The sequence below is a fragment of the Oxyura jamaicensis genome, chromosome 3 (genome assembly GCF_011077185.1).
Source record: "Oxyura jamaicensis isolate SHBP4307 breed ruddy duck chromosome 3, BPBGC_Ojam_1.0, whole genome shotgun sequence".
Taxonomy (NCBI): domain Eukaryota; kingdom Metazoa; phylum Chordata; class Aves; order Anseriformes; family Anatidae; genus Oxyura; species Oxyura jamaicensis.
In genome coordinates, this window is record NC_048895.1 from 75,994,791 (window position 1) to 76,012,306 (window position 17,516).

General features: G+C 42.9%; 2 protein-coding genes and 1 long non-coding RNA gene across 6 annotated transcripts in view; 2 read left to right on the forward strand and 1 right to left on the reverse strand.

Annotated features, from left to right (window-relative positions):
• The window catches only part of PNISR (PNN interacting serine and arginine rich protein), a 35,902-nt gene extending 22,083 nt beyond the window's left edge, over positions 1–13,819 (forward strand). For 2 of the 3 annotated variants that reach the window (XM_035319966.1, XM_035319967.1), the window contains exons 11-12: positions 1,879–2,986; positions 3,219–5,221. In XM_035319966.1, the coding sequence (XP_035175857.1) occupies positions 1,879–2,986; positions 3,219–3,249 (1,139 nt within the window). In that variant the 3' untranslated portion in view covers positions 3,250–5,221. Of the gene's footprint in view, positions 1–1,878; positions 2,987–3,218; positions 5,222–13,650 lie in introns of those variants that run through there. The other variant, XM_035319968.1, reaches the window with a different exon arrangement.
• COQ3 (coenzyme Q3, methyltransferase) lies at positions 7,564–13,638 on the forward strand. 2 transcript variants are annotated; one of them, XM_035319970.1, is made up of 8 exons: positions 7,564–7,629; positions 7,672–7,762; positions 8,434–8,557; positions 8,918–9,070; positions 9,221–9,320; positions 10,452–10,694; positions 11,393–11,552; positions 12,959–13,638. In XM_035319970.1, the coding sequence occupies exons 1-8, from the start codon at positions 7,606–7,608 to the stop codon at positions 13,153–13,155; spliced, it is 1,092 nt and encodes a 363-aa protein (XP_035175861.1). In that variant the 5' UTR covers positions 7,564–7,605; the 3' UTR covers positions 13,156–13,638. The 2 variants fall into 2 exon arrangements, with proteins under 2 accessions (XP_035175861.1, XP_035175860.1); XM_035319969.1 differs by having other exon boundaries at positions 7,591–7,762.
• Positions 13,820–14,520: 701 nt separating the features above from the next.
• Positions 14,521–15,367, reverse strand: LOC118163416. The gene is made up of 2 exons (XR_004749034.1): positions 15,062–15,367; positions 14,521–14,917 (listed from the first exon to the last, which is right to left on the reverse strand). It is a non-coding gene; the product is annotated as an uncharacterized LOC118163416 (long non-coding RNA).
• Positions 15,368–17,516: the final 2,149 nt, after the last annotated feature.

Below are 17,516 nucleotides of genomic sequence, written 5' to 3' on the forward strand. Positions count from 1 at the left end.
TCCCTTCCAATCCCTAACATTCTGTGATTCTGTGAAAAGGCTGTACTAGCTGAACATTTTCTTCCCTTAACACTCCCGTGTCTCTCTGCATGTTTGAAGATTTATACTTAAAAGGATAGCAGTGGCTTATGACCTCCCTCTTCCTAGTACAAGAGGTTAAATACCAGTTCAGGGAGAGCTCTGTTGGGCTGCTTGGAGAAACATAAATCTAGAACCCTGGAATGGTTTGGGTTGGAAGGGACCTTACAGACCATCCAGTTCCACCTCCTCTGCCATGGTCAGGGACACCTCCCACCAGACCAGGTTGCCCAAAGCCTCATCCAGCCTGGCCTTGAACACCTCCAGGGATGGGGCATCCACAGCTTCTCTGGGCAAACCTGTTCCTGTGCAAGTAAATAGAGAAAGAAGCTGATTCTGTAAGTCCAGAATAGTAAAGGCAGGGTTGATTGCCTGTTGTAGAGTCATTTAGAAAAGACAGATCTCTAGTATACAATATAGCATCTTCTAACACACGCTGGCTTCTGCTTGTGTTGCCTAATATCTCAGGGACCAGATGGAACTGTTTTCTGCATTACGTTTGAGCAGAAGTTGCTATTTGAAGTACTCTGGGTTTCCAGATGCAGTTTTATCCCCTAAGTTAATTCATGAACTGATAGCCCACATCAGAAGGCCATAGTTTGGCTAAAAATGTTATATGTCAGTTCCTTTTTTCTGGGTTCAATTAAAAATTGGAAGGGGAAGTAAACTTGGCCAGTGATGCAAAGGATCCATGTGGAACAGAAATAAGTACAACTTCTTTAAAGTTGGAACCCCCTAGAAAATGCTCTGAGAGTCTGAATTTCTTTATTTTGCTATACGAGATTCCTGGTCTGCACATTACTTTCAGGAAATATATTTTTATTTCTGCAATTATCTCCTTAGCATGTGTACAGTCTTTGCTGGCTACCAGGCTTACATTCAGTCTCAACTGATGTTAACTCTTTCTTTTGTAAGAGCTTCACCGTCTGTCTGTATGAAATGCTGTGGTTTTTACTCCTTGGCTGAGTTTGTTGTTGTTGTTGTTGTTTGGTTTTTTGTTTTGTTTTGTTTTGTTTTCCAAATTGTTTACAAGTCTCCTTTTTATGCTGTTCCTCCCTTCCTTAGAACTCCTGGGCTACAAAAATTCAAGAAAAAAGGAACAAGTAAAAATATAAATTTCTTGCACTAGTTAGCATTTAGAAATAATCTAACTTTCCTTGATAAAACCATAAACTGACTTTTTTGCTTCAAAAAGAAAGCATGTGTCACTGCAGGAAAGGGTACTTTCTCTAAGATTTTTTTGGATTACGTGGTCTACAAGTTGTACAGGTAGCTACAGCAACCATTGTTCTGAGGTTCAGGGGTAACACATGCATTTTGGGGAAATACTTTCTTCAGACCTGGCAGTGGTCACTCAAACACACATGAACAGGGCTAGAAGGAAGGAAGCACAGGTATAGCTAGAGGGGTATTAAAAGAACGAGAAAGGGAGATTCTGGTATGTAGAATGGTTGCAGGAGGAAAAAAAAAGGGGTGTATAAATGAATTTGGGAGATTTTTTTGCTCACAGTATTCATTTGAGACCTTTGTCTTCAGTCACTGCAACATGAATTGACATCAAACACTTCTAAAAGTGTCAGGTTTGCTCGACCAGCAACTTTTCCATAATTACATTTATAAATAAATAAATAAAAGAGCAAGTTGTTTGGTACGTAGTTTGGTAGTTTGTTTGGCAGACCCTGTATTAAAAGTATTATGTTAAGGTGCTTGGAAATCTTGTTTTTGGCAAAAAGAACAGTGTGGAAAATTTCATATTACTCTAAATAACTTACACTTTTCTTTTGTATATTTCTTTTTCAGAAGAAAGGCTACAAATTGACAAAGTTTCAAAAGATATGAATGAATTTATCAACAAAGATCAAAACAGTATTTCAACATCACAGGAGGCAAAAGAAATTGAAGCTGATATGGTTCACGAAAAGAAACGATCTCCAAATGCAATAGCCCCTGATACAGAACCCAAAAAAGAGGGTAAAGAAAAAGAGAGGGCAGGGAGGAGTAGATCAAGAAGCTCTAGTAGTGGTAGCACTAGCAGCAATAGCAGAAGCAGTAGCAGTAGCAGCACTGTATCTAGTTCATCATATAGCACTAGCTCAGGTAGTAGTCGCAGTTCTTCACGTTCTTCCTCTCCTAAAAGGAAGAAGAGGCACAGTCGCAGTAGAACGCCTTCGCATAAAGTTAGGCGCAGTAGAAGCAGGAGTTATTCTCACAGAAATAGGAGAGAGAGGAGTAGAAGCAGGGAGAAAATAAGAGAAAGGAGAAGATCTAGTAGAAATCGGAGTGCTGAAAGAGGGGAGAGACGAAGAATTCAGAGCCCTTCTCAAGAGAGAAGTTGGGATAGACGTAGGAGTAGTAGCCGTTCGAGAGACAGACGAGCTAGCCGTGCTAGTCGCAGCCGAAGTAGGGATAGACGCAAAGCTGAAGACCAGCGTAGAAGTCCTCCTGGAAATAGGCATAAACATAAAAGTGATGGTAAAGATCAAGAGAGGAAGAAAGAGCAGGGTGGAACAGTAGATAAAGACAGAAAAAAGAACAGAGAAAGGGAGCGAGATCAGGAAAAAAGAAAAGATAAACCAAAAAAGGAGGAAAAAGAAAGCAAGGCTGGCAATCATGACGACAATAGATTAAAGAGAAAAAGAGACAGTGAAAGAACTTTCTCTCGCAGTGATTCAATAACTGTGAAAATATTCAGACAGGATTCCAGACAAGACAGCAAAAAAATTTCTACCAAAGATAGCAAAAAACGGTCAGGCTCTGAATCTAGTGCAAGGAGTAGTTCTGAATCACCAGGAAGCAGTAAAGAAAAGAAGGCTAAGAAATCGAAGCATATTCGATCATGCTCCATGGAGAAATCTCAAAGGTCTGGTAAGAAGGCAAGCCGCAAACACAAGTCTAAGTCACGATCAAGGTAGTATACTTTTTAAGTATTTTGTCTGACTTTTTTTTTTTTTCTATTCGTCTTCATGTGTACGACATATGAACTTTTTAAATAACGTATGGTATTTATTAATTTTTTTAGGCAAAAGTAACTTTGGAAAATCTTTTAAAACTATTAATTATTAAGCCTGACGTGTGTGTGGGTTTGGGGGTTTTGTATTTTTTTCCAATTAACTTTTCCCCCTTTTTCCTTTATTTTTCAGATCAACAACTCCTCCTCGTCGTAAACGCTGAGGAATTTCTGGCACCAGTGCTATGACATTTAAAAATTCCATGAGTTATAAAAGGCTTGTCTCATTATAGAGGCACATTGTGGCTATGTAGGTGAAACCAGAATCCTTTTTTTATCTGTAAATAGGTGTATTTTTTTCCAAATGCTGCTCAGAATTAAATACCTAATAGGATTTCTTTGTATTACATTTTTTCAAGAACGGTAGTGCTTAATAAGAATATAAAATATGCCATTCTCTTTCAGCTGTAATGTTCTTAAAATTACTATTGAATGTACTGTGATGTCAATAAAGCTCTTTAGTTCATTTTTGTTTAAAATTCTTGCACCTGTATTTTGTGTTAAAATGTAGGAAGTACTTGAGAAAAAAAAGAAAAAAGAAAAAAGGCAGCTTTTTTAGTATAACAAATTTTTAAAGTTCTTGAAAAAAAAGATTTAAATTTGTCCAAGTATGTTATCTGTGGAGTTGATGAGATTAATCTGTTGGGTGGGGGGTGTGGAAGAACAGAAAATAGTCATCTCTTTTCTTTAGATGTGTAACAGATTTTAAAATTATTTTTTTTTTTGGACTATCAAGTAACATATGCTTTGTGTGTAAAATATGGGTCACTGTAATCCAAGCTATACATAAACAGACTGAATCCCAGTAGGAATATGTGCAACTAACTGATCGATCTTGTGTGACAGTGTTGAGCTCTGGAACTATATTCCTCACCCAGTTTTCAGAGAAAACTTTGTGGACATTTAGGGATATTACAGGAACAAGACTCAGTATTTTAGATGTTTTATGGAATACATTCCTAAATGGCACTCCATACACATTAGAAAACTGACAATAGATAGATTTTACATATTAGCATATGCTTTAAATGTTTAGTAAACATGAAATCTGATTATTTTTGCTAGTGTTATGAGAATTGTGGTTCCTATAAAGCTAATACATTGGCTAGACAGCAACTTATTTATTTTTTAATGTTTTTTATATCACTATAAAGTGAATGAAATCACTGATTACCTCCTCCTTCAGGAAATGAACTACTGTAATTAGTAACAAAAACAAAACAAAAAGCCCTGCAACCCTAGGCCACTGACTGTTACAGAAGAATGAACGTTAATTCTGGGGGAAGATTGGAGACCTATGCCTAAAAGGTCTGGTATGATACCAGTTGTGAAAAAGATAAAAGGCTTAACATCAAAGTGAGATCTCTTTGATGGCTGTATCTTCTAAGAAAAAAAATAAACCAGTAAAGGCAACTTACAAAGCACGTTGTCTTGAACAGATTAATCCATTTAACTAAAAGTAGAATTCAGCTATGTAGCATTTTTGCCAATGTATTTTCTTTCATAATTAGACACAGAAGTAAACTGCTTCACTGGAAAAATGACATTTTATCTCTACATTTATTGAGCAAGTTAACGGCTGTTGAATTACATGCATGTTTATTAAAACACTTACAGATAATTAGTTAATTCAGTTACAAATAGCATACATCCCAAACGGAGTACTTTTATAATAGAGTAGAATAAGCAGTCCTACCTAATAGCAAAATAAGGCATAAATTGTCAACACACTACTTTTAGTGGCATTTATACAGATATAAGTAATGATATATTGATCCAGTCTCAGTACACGATTGGCTTTCGGTAAAAGTGAGGATTTCTTGAATAGTATAGGTGGCATAGCAGCTCAAATATCTCAGAAGGACTTTGTTTTTGAGAGAGAGAAGGGAAATAAAACTAATTTTAAGAAAGGCTATTGAGGAATACAGTTTCCAATGTGCATTGAATTTGATTTTCAGTTCAGTTTTTATATTATCTGTCTACCAATAAAAAAAGATTGTATGAAGAGCTTTATATACTCTGCCAACAACTGGACTTCTGTCACTTCCTGTAAATATGGACATTATTTTTTCTGACACAAATGCACTTATATGGATAGTGACTGTATGCCAATAAAAAGAGCATACGATCTCTGTACTTAACTGTTTCAGAAATTTTACTAAGCAGCTTACTCAGCACACCAGTAATTAAAAATACGTTGGTACGACGTCAGCTTCACATACATGAGGCTTTTTCATGTTTTAGTGACTCCCTTATGAGTGTTTTTTCGAGTGTAAAGGTTAAAATAACATCCAATCGTAATTCCGTACCTTTGAAGTGATTTTAAATTAAAATGTGTAAATACGTGCTACAAAAATGGGAATGTGTCATTTTGGAAAAGTTTGAACTGTTTTTTTACTCTATTCTTCTACATTTTTAAATAAAAATTTAAAAGTTATTTTGATACTCGTGCAATGTAGGGGAGCAAGACACACAACTATAACTGTAATGCAGCAACTCAAAGGGAGTTCCCTTTAATTTTTTTGTTTATAAATAAGGGATGGTACCGGATCAAGTGAAAAAACTGGTTTCCATGCAAATATTGCTTTGAAGACAAATACAATAAAAAACATTGTCAATATATACCCAAAGGTACCTGTTTTGTAATCTAATAACACGAACAGGCTCCTGCTGTGGATAGGCCAACAATAGCAAAGTAAAACAGTCTAAAGGTTGAGCAACTACAAACTTTTTGACTTACGGCATGATTCTTGGTTTGTGTCTTTGAGGGCCTGCCTACTTCAGGCAGGAGTAAGCCTGGGCTGTGGCTTTTAAATGCTGTTATCTTAAAATTTGCATTTAGTAATGGAATAGCTACCTCTAGTTTAAAACTAGCTTATCCTGTTAAGTAAAATATATTCCAGTGTGTGTGTTTTTATTTACTTGTTACTATTCTTTCTTTAAATATAAAAAGCAATGGCAACATATTGACTCTCTTGTTCCAGATCGTGCCTTTGCTCTGCTAAATAAATGAAAAATTGTCAATTAATTTGCTTAAGGAATATACATAAGCACAGGCTGTAGGAAGGCTTAGTTTTGTGCTTTAAGGAAGCTTTTTAGCATACAGGATTTCTTTCTCTGAGCTCCAGCTCTTCAGTAGCTCTGAGGTGTTACTAATAGCACTGAAATCCACCGTGTTGAGAGCCATGCCGGGTGGAAAGCAGGCGAGTAGAGAAGCTGTACAGATGCACACAGAGCACGTTTGCCATGTATTCAGTCACAGCAGCGACAAACTTGTTTGAGACTTTTCATTAGGCCTTATTTAGCTTTTATCTTCTTCAAAAAAAACAATTGACTACCAGATGAAGTATGGCAGCAGATCTGTAAAGGTGCCGATCTCCATCAGCGCACATTGCAGCAAGGGCTGGTGGAACAGACCGGCAGCAAGCACAGGGCGGAGTGCATCGCGTCGAGGCTGGGAACGCCTGGGGATGCCTGCTTGGCAGGCTTACTGCTCCAACCCATAGCTCCATAAAGCGACAGGAAACTGTCCTCTCCTTGGTTAAATGTGGCTTGGTTCTTTACCACCTAGGAGTGTTAAACTAGCTCCCTGCTGCAGCCAGCCAAGGGGAAGAGCTGCCTTGACTTGTCAGCACTGAACGGCTGGAGTTGCTTACAGGGTTTTATGGGTTCAAACCCCTCAACCCAACCCTGCAGGTAACTCAGCATCTTGGTGGTGCTTGAGGAAGGGACTGTCCTCTCATTGCCCCTGTAGCAGCTCCTGCCCTTGCTGGAGCGGCCAGCTCTCACAGGGCAGTGACCACGCCAGCCTTGGTGGGTCTTGAGACCGAAACGTTCCCCCAGAAGGCGACGGCTACCTGATCACAGTTATCAGCCACCCTCTGCTAGAGGAGTGTTTTCCCAGCCCAAGATGAGCTCAGATCACCCCTGCACACAGTGGAAAGGGGGCATACGTGTGAGTAAAATCGCTGCCTCCGTTTTCCAGGTGCAGCCACGGCCATGCGTGGCGGGAGGCCAAGGGGAGAGGCCCCATTGCCCACTGTGGCGACGTGGCCGTGCCTCTGGAGACAGCCTCAGGCGGGTGCTTGTGGCCGTGCCCCTTTGATTTAATTCCATAAGGCGTTTTGGGGGGAGGACACGGGAAGAAGCAGCTGAAATTGCTTCGTTTGTCATTTTCTGTGACTTTATGACAGACACGGAGCTCCCACCAGCCCTGGAGCTTTTCCTCGCTGCCATTTCCCTCACATGTCCGCAGGCGTTTCTCACCAACTTGTTTTTCCTCAACCTTACACTAAAACGAAAACCCAACAGCTTTAAAAGTTCATCAACAACGTTTTAAATAACTTATTAATAACCTCCAGGAGCGGCCCCATGCAGGGGCAGGCGGCTTTTAACAAGGGACCGGGGGGAGGACGGGACCGGGCGGGCCGCGGAACGCCGCCGCGCCGCCTCCGTTGCCGCCGGACGCGGGGAGCGGGGAGCGGGGCGGGCCCCGGCGCGGTGCCCGGGCGGCGGCAGCGATGTGGGGAGGCACCGGGGCCGTGTGGGGAGGCGCAGGGGCCGTGTGGGGAGGCGCAGGGGCCATATGGGGCGGCCCCCGGGCCGTACGGGGCGGCAGCGGCCCGCTCCGAGCCATCGCCCGCGCCCTGAGGGGCCGGCGGGAGGCGGCCGTGGGCGGTGAGCGGCGGGGGGGCCGCGGCGGGACCCGGGACCCCCGGGGGGCGCTCGGGGTGTGCGGCCGGGGCTGGGGGCGGCTGTGGAGGGCGTGTGAGGGCGAAGCTGGCCTGTGCTGGCAGCGCAGGTCTGGGGAAGGGCTCTGAGAGCGGGCCCTTGGGGGTTTACGTGGGTTTCCACGCCAGTGCCTTGCGCTAATAGACAGCGAACCAGGAACTGGAGCCCTGCTCTGTGTAGGGGTGTGTGTCTGTGTGTGTGTAGACACGACGTGGGCAGGGTAAATGTGAAATCCTCGCCGAGCGTGGAACATTTCAGCTGCGTGGAAAGTTCGTCTGCAAAATGCCACCGTGCGCAGTTGGAGACCGGGGGCGGTGAAGCAGCGCGTGCTGCCCCGGGCAATGCCCCTGCACGCCGCCAGCAGTGCCGTGAGCGAGAGCCTGAGGGCCTGCACGGTTAATATCTAGATAAAACCCATAAAGCAGTCGTCATGACTTCAAGTGAACCACTGGCTTCCTTTTTCCTAATACAAATATCATCAGTAGATATTTAAACTGCATAGCGATGAGTGCCATGTGTGAGAGTTCTTAGCGCAGCACTGATGAACCGGATTTCTGTGCCTGGGAGCTCTCAGGGCAGATGTTTCCCATCCAGTTGTCATTCTTTTATTTATGTAGGTGACCATGGTGATCTGTCTTTTCGGATGGGCCCAAGGGCTACTCCACAGAAGTACAGTCGCAAAGTACAGCTGGAACCCAGTAGCACTCCGCCCGTGCCTCTGACTGAAATAAAAAGCAGCATGTAAGTAGTGTAACTAAAATAACTTTACATGGCAAGGACTATTCTCTTCAATAATAATTTAGTTTTACTTTGTGACTGTGTTGCTTGAAGTAATTTTTACACAACACAAAGTGTTTTTGTTGAAGCCTATTTTTGTTTTACAAATTGCTAATTTAAAAGTTGCAGGTATGCGGCCATCTGTTTTGGAAGATACATTATACGTATAGTGCAGAAGATGTTTGCTTTTAATCAAGTGTAATGAGTCTCTAAAGGACCATGAGTTTTTTTTATTATTATTATTATTGTCCGATTACGCAGGGTTTGTTTTTTCCCATTATATTTCAGGTATTAATTTCATGATACTCAGCTTTCATTATTTAGGCTCAGCACAAAGAGACTTTTCAGCACCTCACACTCATCAGTGGATCCAAAGGAGATGAAAAAATTCCAGCTCCTCGCACATAAGTGGTGGGATGAAGAAGGAGACTATTCAGCCCTTCATTCTATGAATGACATTAGAGTGCCATTTATTAGGTATGGTTCTGAAGACAGATGTTTTACAGGTACTCTGTGCAACCTCAAAAAACACTGAGAATAACAATTACCAATACTTAAGGTAACTCCATATTACATCTATTAAACCACCTCGTATGTTTGGCCTTAATCACATCCCTTTTCCTTCAGAGATACTCTGTTGAACATGAGTAGCAATTACCATCTGGGAAGCCCGCTTTCTGGAATAAAGATTCTCGATGTCGGCTGTGGTGGTGGACTGCTAAGTGAGGTAAGAAACAGGGCGCTCTATTTCTCTTGTTAAAAAGCCTATGAAGTTCTTAGTTGTTTAACTCTTATGCTGTTTGATGTCTAATCCTCAGAGGAGGGGCTTTCTCTTTCATGATAGTTTAGTTGCCAAATGTTCTGAAGCATTCTACAAACAGCACAGACTCCTGAGCAGTCTGCAGAAACTCAGGATTGAGAAGTAACTATTTGCAGTGGCTGTATCCTGTCAGTAGACTTTGGGTAGTTCGTAAATTTAGCATGACAGATCTGGCTGAGTTATTCTGGGAACTTCATCGGCATCTGAAATGAAGTGTTGCAAAGGGGCCTGAATCTCTCTCTTTTTTTTTTTTTTTTTCCCTTTTTCTTTTCCCTAATACATTCTGAGCAAAATGCTGCGGTCTTTTGACAGTCTGCTCTCTGACAAGGCTGGCAAAACTGATCTGCTGCGTGGCCTTCTCAGGCTGAAGGACCGGTGAATTTCAGGTTGGAATAACATACATGTGGTCATGTTCTGCAGCCTGTTTCAGTTTCAGAAGAGGTGATGACTGAGGTGTTAACCTGTGAGTAAGAAGACACTGGAGAAACTTGAGTGACAGCCAAGCGTGATGCTATCCTAGCAAACACCAGTGTTTAGTTCTCAGCAGTGAGAAAGTCCCAGAGATAATCACGCATTAAGTAACCATTAAAAAGATATGAGGATTTACTATTACAGGTGGATGTTAAAGAAAGTAATGACAGTAATTAAATTTGGCATTGTTTTCTCCCCTTTGAATACTATGTTGATTTTTCCTCTTTGTCTTTCCTGTGTCTGCAGGTAATAGTGGAGGAAATCTTTATTTGGTGCAACAAAATAGATTCAGAACAGTTTATTCTGAAGAACGATTTAAATGTATATATTCCAGTATATAGTTCTGTGCTTGAGAAAATTATCCTCCCCCCAGGCACTAAATTTGTGGTTTTTTCCCCTGTTATAAACATTTAAAACAAAACTGCTGGATCAGCATTCATCATTTATTGTTGTTTGTCTTGTTCCCAGACAGATGTTCTCTGCGTCGTCTGTGTACATGGCAGAGTTGCTGACACCTTTAAGTAAATTGTTTTCGCGCAGAGAATAAATTCTACTCTGTATTATTAGCCTCTAGGTAGACTGGGAGCTTCAGTTACCGGAATTGATCCTCTGGAGGACAACATTAGAACAGCAGATCAGCACAAGTCATTTGATCCAGTTCTGGCCAAGAGAATACAGTACAAGTCCAGTTCACTGGAGGAGATTGTGGAAGAGTCTATGGAAACGTTTGATGTAATTGTAGCTTCAGAAGTAGTGGAGCATGTGGCTGACCTTGAAATGTTTATCAAGTGTTGCTCCCAGGTGTTAAAGGTAAGAGAGTTCTTGCTTTCATTATTGGGAATATTTATTCTCTTTTATTATCAAGGCTTTGACTTGAAGCTATGTGAAAACACCGACATCTGCATTCATTCACCCTGAAGTGCTTGAGATCTGAATCATACTCTGTAGGTGCCTCCCGTTCTCCTCGATAATGCAAGTACATCTTCCCAACTTTGGGAACATGAAGTGGGAGGAAATTTATTTCCTCAGCTCTGCCTTAAAAAGTGTTAGTGACATTGCCTAGTGTTGAAATGTTGCTTTGCATCAAGACCGTAATAAATCTGAATGCATCTGATTTCATCTAGGTAAGAGGAAACATGGTAGTGTTAATAAAAACAAACAAACAAAAAAACTTTTTATAATAGGTATTGTAGAGACCTTACACCTTTCTTTTATTAATTTCCTGGGCAATATTATAAGTGACTTTGTTAGGTGTTTTTTTTGGGCAAGGAAATGGTTTTCAGACCATCCAAAACTTTGGTTGTGTTAACTTGATGAGGACTACCAAGTGACGCTCTTAGAAGATTATATTCTGACTTTTTAATCGTATTTGTATGCTTGTAAATACCTGTCCTGGGATGAAATTAGTTCTTACTCTAGCAGTGTATAGACCTGTAGATAGACAAGTAATGTCTTTTATGTTTTCAATTGAATATTCTTCTAACTGAACATTTTAATATTTTAATTAGCCTGAAGGTTCTTTATTCATTACTACGATCAATAAAACACAGTTGTCCTATATCCTGGGAATTGTGGTCGCAGAGAAAATAGTAGGCATCGTACCAGAAGGAACGCACGAGTGGGAGAAGTTTGTTCCCCCTGAAGAGCTGCAGCGCCTCCTGGAAGCACGTAAGTACCAGGCCAGGTGATGGGATCACAGAGAGAGGCTCAAGTGCTCACTGGAGAAGTGGCGAGGGGGTGAGCTAGGTGGGGTGATCACTACCAACAACACACAGCTTGTCCTGCGTGAATTGCGGACTTACGTGAAGTATCATTTCTGGTTTAAAGGCACTGCTGCTTGCTGGCTTTTGCATAAAGTGAATAAACGAAACGGAGTCTTACAAATGCAGAGAATACTCAAACAAAGTCACCATTACAGCTGCCCTGCTGTTTGATAGCCAAAGGGAAAACGCCAAGCAAGGTTTTTCATCCTGTCCTGATGGCAGGATGTGTGCCCTGAAGTGCTTCATCCAGGTCTGGCTTCAGAAAGTAACGGTATTGGCACTCCAGAGCTGCTCTACAGCCACTGCTTTGTTTGTCATCTCCCTGTTGAGAGGAGGTATTTTTGGTTGCTGCTCCATGTTCTTGATTTTACTATCTTAAAAATTCTTAAAGATTTCTTTAAGAATGTGAAGATGAAACCTACCACAAATTCATTAGTTGTTGACAAACTGTACCATGCTGATTTGAACAAATAATTGAATTTCTGTGGTTTGATTGCTTTTAAAATAGACAAAGCACTGAGCTGGAAGAGTTTGCTCATTGCCTTCCTCCTCTGCAGTTGTTTTAAAAACCTCTGTCCCAATATTTCACTTTGCTTTAATTCTCTGTAAAGAACCTGGAGTATGAGCTGAGTTATTCTCTCAGTAAGGATCGTGACTAATACCTGTTCACATGCTGGTGGTTCTTTCCATTCTCTCTTCAGAAGGAGAAGCAGGTGCAGTGGAGTGATTTGTTTTGATAGGGTGTTTGTTTTCTGCCTTGTCTCATGCATCCCACTGGGACGCAGCACAGTCATGCAGTGAGCTGAGAGCTGCTCAGCAGGGAGTGCTAAATCCCTCTGCTTGTGTTGAGTCCTTGATTGTGTTCTTCTGCCTTTCCTGTATTTCCCATTCTAAAGGGAATCTGCAAAACCCTTCCAAAGACCTGCACACATTCTGATTTTGAAGTATGTGGTGTCGATCTGAAGGATGTGTCTGCCCACAGAAAACGTTACTGTTCACCGCAACGTGGTGGTGGGAAGCTGGGGGTCCTAGCAGGCCGCTCTGCAGTGGCTCACCATGTAGCATGGTAGTGGTGGCCGGGCACAGGGCCCCTGCTGCTGCCACCAAAACCAAGGACCAGCTGTCACCATCACTGCCAGTGGTGATGCTGTTGTCATTGCTTCTGGTGGTACCTGACAAAAACAAGCTGGTGAAGCACTTCAGTGGAAGCTCAGTGGAAGAATTTCAGACTTGCCATTCTAAAGTGCTCGATGTGGCAGTGACCTAGAATATTTGAAAACACAGTTGCTGAATGCCTTCTTACTTTTCTAGATGGCTTCTCAGTCCAGGCTGTGAACGGGATGTTGTACAACCCCCTCACGGGGTCGTGGAGCTGGATGGAAAGCACGAGCATTAACTATGCGATGCACGCTGTGAAATCTGGTGCTGAGGGACAGACAAGCCCAACAGAGCCTCTGTCAGAGATGGAAAGCGAGCAGCGCTCAGCCACAGCTGGCACCAGCGTGTGACCGTCTGAGATGCGTGCTGATGGACTGCCCCAGGAACAGAAAAGGTTTTACCCAGATGGACATAATAAAGCCTTTTGTAACAACAAGCTTGCTGTTTGCATTAATAATGCTGACGCTATTTTGGCCAAATATTTTCGGGCAGTCTCAGAAAAAAACAAGTGCCCATTGTCTCAGGAATCGTTTAAGATTGAAATGAGCAAAGCTTTTGAAGAATAAGTATTTTTATGAGAAGGTAGTTTCAAATTAATCTGTCAAGAGCTTCCCTCTAAGCTATTATGTGTGATGGTGTTTATGTGTGATCTGAGGAAAACCCAGATCTCCAGAGAACGATAGCTTAAGTGTGGAGCGAGTCTGAAAACACAGTGTATGAGAACTGAAATGCTTTATATATATCTGTTACACAACTGAGTCAGTTAAAATATACAAAACACTTTAAAAAACAAACACCACTCGTTTTCATATTATGCATGCTCCTTGGGGGGGGGGGGGAAAGAGCAGCAAACCTTTTCTGTCAGGTCGTGTTATTTCTGCAGTTGATGTGAACTGACTGCGGTGGAAGAAGAATCTCCTAGCCCAGAATGCCTCTGTCGTCAGAAGTCTTACCACCATCAAGGTATTTCGTCTGTGCCTGTTGTTTCAGCCTTCTTCTACCTGAATAAAAGGAAGCAAAGCTGCAAATGAAACTTCACTGAGCAACCAGAGCTTTATGCTAGAAAAATGGCACGTTAGCAGTCTGTCCCAGAATTGCAATGCTGTACCTAGTCAGATGTTAACCCCTGGTGCCAGGGTAAGGGAAAGTGTTCATCTGCTCTGAAACAGGACTTTCTAAATAAAATGTGTTGTGTGTGTTTACGGTTGTATCTCTTTCCTTCTCTCTCTCTCTCAGCTTGTATGCAGGTAGAGAGGTGGGCTGTCTGTGCTTTTCTAACTTTCAGTTTGCAGGGATGAAAACTAAGCTTTTTTCTGTTACTTGGGCATTTCGACTGTGATAGAGGCTTGGTGGGCTAAATAACACATTTGCATTATTGCTGTTGTACTGCGTGATACCTTGAAGTCAATGTTTCATGATGGATCTGATTTTGTTTGGACCAAAGAATGTAATTCATTGATAATGTAAATAATAGCATTCGTATATACTAATACTGAAAAGGATTCTCTAGTGTGAACATTTCTATGACAGTAAATTTTGTTTTGTAATACCTGGGCAATAGTTTGGCTTTCTGAAAGTTCATCAGTTGAAATGGTTTAAGCTCAGATTCCAGCCAGTGATGTCCTAACATCTTCGTTTTTGGGGGGGTTAAGGACCTCTGCTGTCAGCCATCCCTTTTTTTTTTTTTTTTTTTTTTTTTTTTTTTTTTTTTTTTTTTTTTGTAAATGCAGCTGGTGTAGTTTTGAGTCAAGTCATCCCTTAATCTCAATCTATTTATTCAAAATTATCTCTACAGCTAATACTGCCACGGTGTAAGTTTCTGAATTTGTAGTAAGCACCTGAATCCATTCCAGTTTTTGCTCTTCCTTTTTGCAGCATGACAGTGGAGATAGATGCAGTACGTGAGCTGTCTGCAGGAGTAACTCCCTCATTCTGCTTCTGCCTGACCTTATTGTTTCGCATGGGGGTCTTTGCTCCCTTGGTCACGTGTGCAAAGTAGGGCATAGCGTTTGGGAGACGAGCGACACAGGGAAAAACGTGAAGCCACAGCAGATAACTAGCAGGCTTTGTTCCTAGCCCTGTGTTTAGGCATTTTAAACTCTGTGGTTTGAGCTCCCCACGCCACGTAACCAACTTCAGTCTATACGAATTTCAAATCTCATCAACAGTGAATTGAAATAATATCTGAAAAGCACTGAGACCTGGACAGATTCCTGCAGGAGCCCACTGGAAACATTCCCTGAGGGGGACAGTAACCCACTTGCCTGCATGCTTTGAAACCAATCAGGTAAAATATGATTAAAGTAGTGAAAACTGGGGTAGAGCAGCTGCTTCTATCTTGCTTTAAAAGTCTTAAATCCAAATATTTACATAAGCAGCTGTTATCCTGGCTTTCCCGTCCTTGCTTGTTGCTTACTTGTATTTATGATTAAGCTGTGAGCTGCCTGGGGAAGGAACTGGCTTTGTTTGTTTTGACTGGTATTTCTATTGCATCTAGCACAAAAAGCCCTTGATGCTGCTTGGGTTCTCTGCCCAGGCTCACAGAAGAGCTCATGCACCTAATTAACAATGGCTGGCATTTAAGCAACAGGCACGTGGGCCTGATTGTCCATGGGTCCTCCTGTTCTTGACGAAAACCTTAGCACAGGCATTGTAGGAGCCCTGTAAACGTAGGAGAGCTCAGTGGGTAGTGTGGGCTGCTTGAACGGGTCCCTGTACCCATGGCATCTCTCCAGATGTCCCCGTGTGTCCCATCCTTGTGGTGGTTTCACCAGGAGGGGCAGCTCAGGTCCGACATGCCCCTCTCTCACCCCACCTCAAAAGATCAGGGGGAGAAAACATGATGAAAAAAGGCTTGTGGGTTGGGATAAGGACAGGGAGATGGCTCACCAATTACCATCACAGACAAAACAGACTCAGCATAAGGGAGAGTAGTGTAATTTATTGCCTATCCCTAGCAGACCACAACAGTAGGAAAACAGAAGCAAAGTAAACACACCTTCTCCCTCCACCCTCTTCCACCTCCTTCCCCCAAGCAGCACAGGGGAATGGGGACTGTGGTCAGTCCCTAACACTTTGCCTCCGCTGCTCCCTCACGGTCCCTCCCTGCCCCTGCTCCCCGTGGGGTCCCTCCCACGGGATGCCGTCCTTCCTGAACTGAGCCTGCGGGGGCTGCCCACAGGCAGCAGCTCTTCAAGACCTGCTCCCACACGGCTCCGTACCACGGGGTCCATCCCCCAGGAGCAAACTGCTCCAGCACGGGTCCCCCACGGGCGGCAGCTCCCCCCAGACCCCTGCTCCTGCGTGGGCTCCTCTCCACGGGCTGCAGCTCCGGCCCGGGGCCTGCTCCTGCGGGGGCTCTCCATGGGCCGCAGCCTCCTCCAGGCCACATCCACCTGCTCCACGTGGGCTCCTCCACGGGCTGCAGCGTGGAGATCTGCTCCGTGTGGGACCCATGGGCTGCAGGGGGACAGCCTGCTCCACCAGGGGCCTCTCCACAGGCCGCAGGGGAACTGCTGCTGCCTGCCTGGAGCACCTCCTGCCCTCCTCTGCACTGACCTGGGGGGCTGCAGGGCTGGTTCTCACTCCTCTCTCCCAGCTCCTGTTGTGCAGCAGCTTTTGTTTGTTTGTTTAGCTTAGTTTAGTTTTGTTTTTCTTAAATCTGCTCTCCCAGAGGTTCAAGCTGCCTCTCTCCCTGTCTTGGCTCTGGCCAGCAGCAGGTCCCTTTGGAGCCGTCTGGAGCTGGCTCTGATCTGACCTGGGGCAGCTGCTGGGCTCTGCTCACAGAGGCCAGCTCTGCCGCCCCCCACTACCAAACCCTTGCCATGTAAACCAAATTTAATCCCCATTCCTCAATTTTACTCTCCTGGTGGAAAATCCTAACTATATTCTGGCTGTGTTTTATCCCTCTGGTTAAAGCAACCTATTTCTAAGCTAGAAAGTAAATGATTGCACTAGAGATAACTCTAGTATGAGATCAAATACTGCATGAATATCTTACTCATTTTTTTTTTTTTTTTTCAAAAAAGATCCTTGATTTTAAAAGTTAAATAAAATCATTTCTTTATTCATAATTGTGCATCCTGACACAATACAATCAAGTTCAGTACTATGCACTGAACATGTACTACCTATTCATGCTGCTTTTTTCCTTAAAATTTGTTTGGAAGCATTTAATTCTTCTCTTGGCCTAGTTGCTGTGGAAATTTAATAGGTGCTATTGAAGTGGACAGAAATTAAGACAAATAAATTTGCAAATATCTGGCTTCCCTTTTGCAAGTTTTTTATGAGTATGGAGCCGTAGCTTACAAGAATAGCAGTAGTAGGGGATTAATAATAATAATAATTTATAAAGGCTTATAGCACCAGATAGAAACCTGGGACTAGGTATAAGGCAAGAGTGATTCTTGCCTTGAGATTGGGAAAAAATGTCAATTTTGGGGCTTACTCTTTTTCAGCTTCTGGTTTTATTTCTGGTTGTTAACCCTTGACTCTCCTGTTCCCAGCTCTTTATTTCTGCAACACACCAAATCAGAGCGAGGAGCTGAGCTGCTTAAAAGGTGCGAGAGAGCAGGCTGTGTTCTGGCTGGTGTCAGCCGCTCTCCCCCCTCGGCCCACACAGTACCACCGCACTGCTGAGTCTGATGCTTGTCCAAGTTGTCAGCGCACTGATTTTGCTGTTGTTGTTGTTCTTCCTCTTTTTGGGGGGGCA

Coding starts and splice junctions, on each gene's coding strand:
- COQ3 (XM_035319969.1), top strand. CDS start 7,606: ATGTGGGGAGGCACCGGGGCCGTGTGGGGAGGCGCAGGGGCCGTGTGG. Junction 9,321..10,451: donor GTGGTGGACTGCTAAGTGAG/GTAAGAAACAGG, acceptor CTGTATTATTAG/CCTCTAGGTAGACTGGGAGC. Junction 10,695..11,392: donor GTTGCTCCCAGGTGTTAAAG/GTAAGAGAGTTC, acceptor TATTTTAATTAG/CCTGAAGGTTCTTTATTCAT.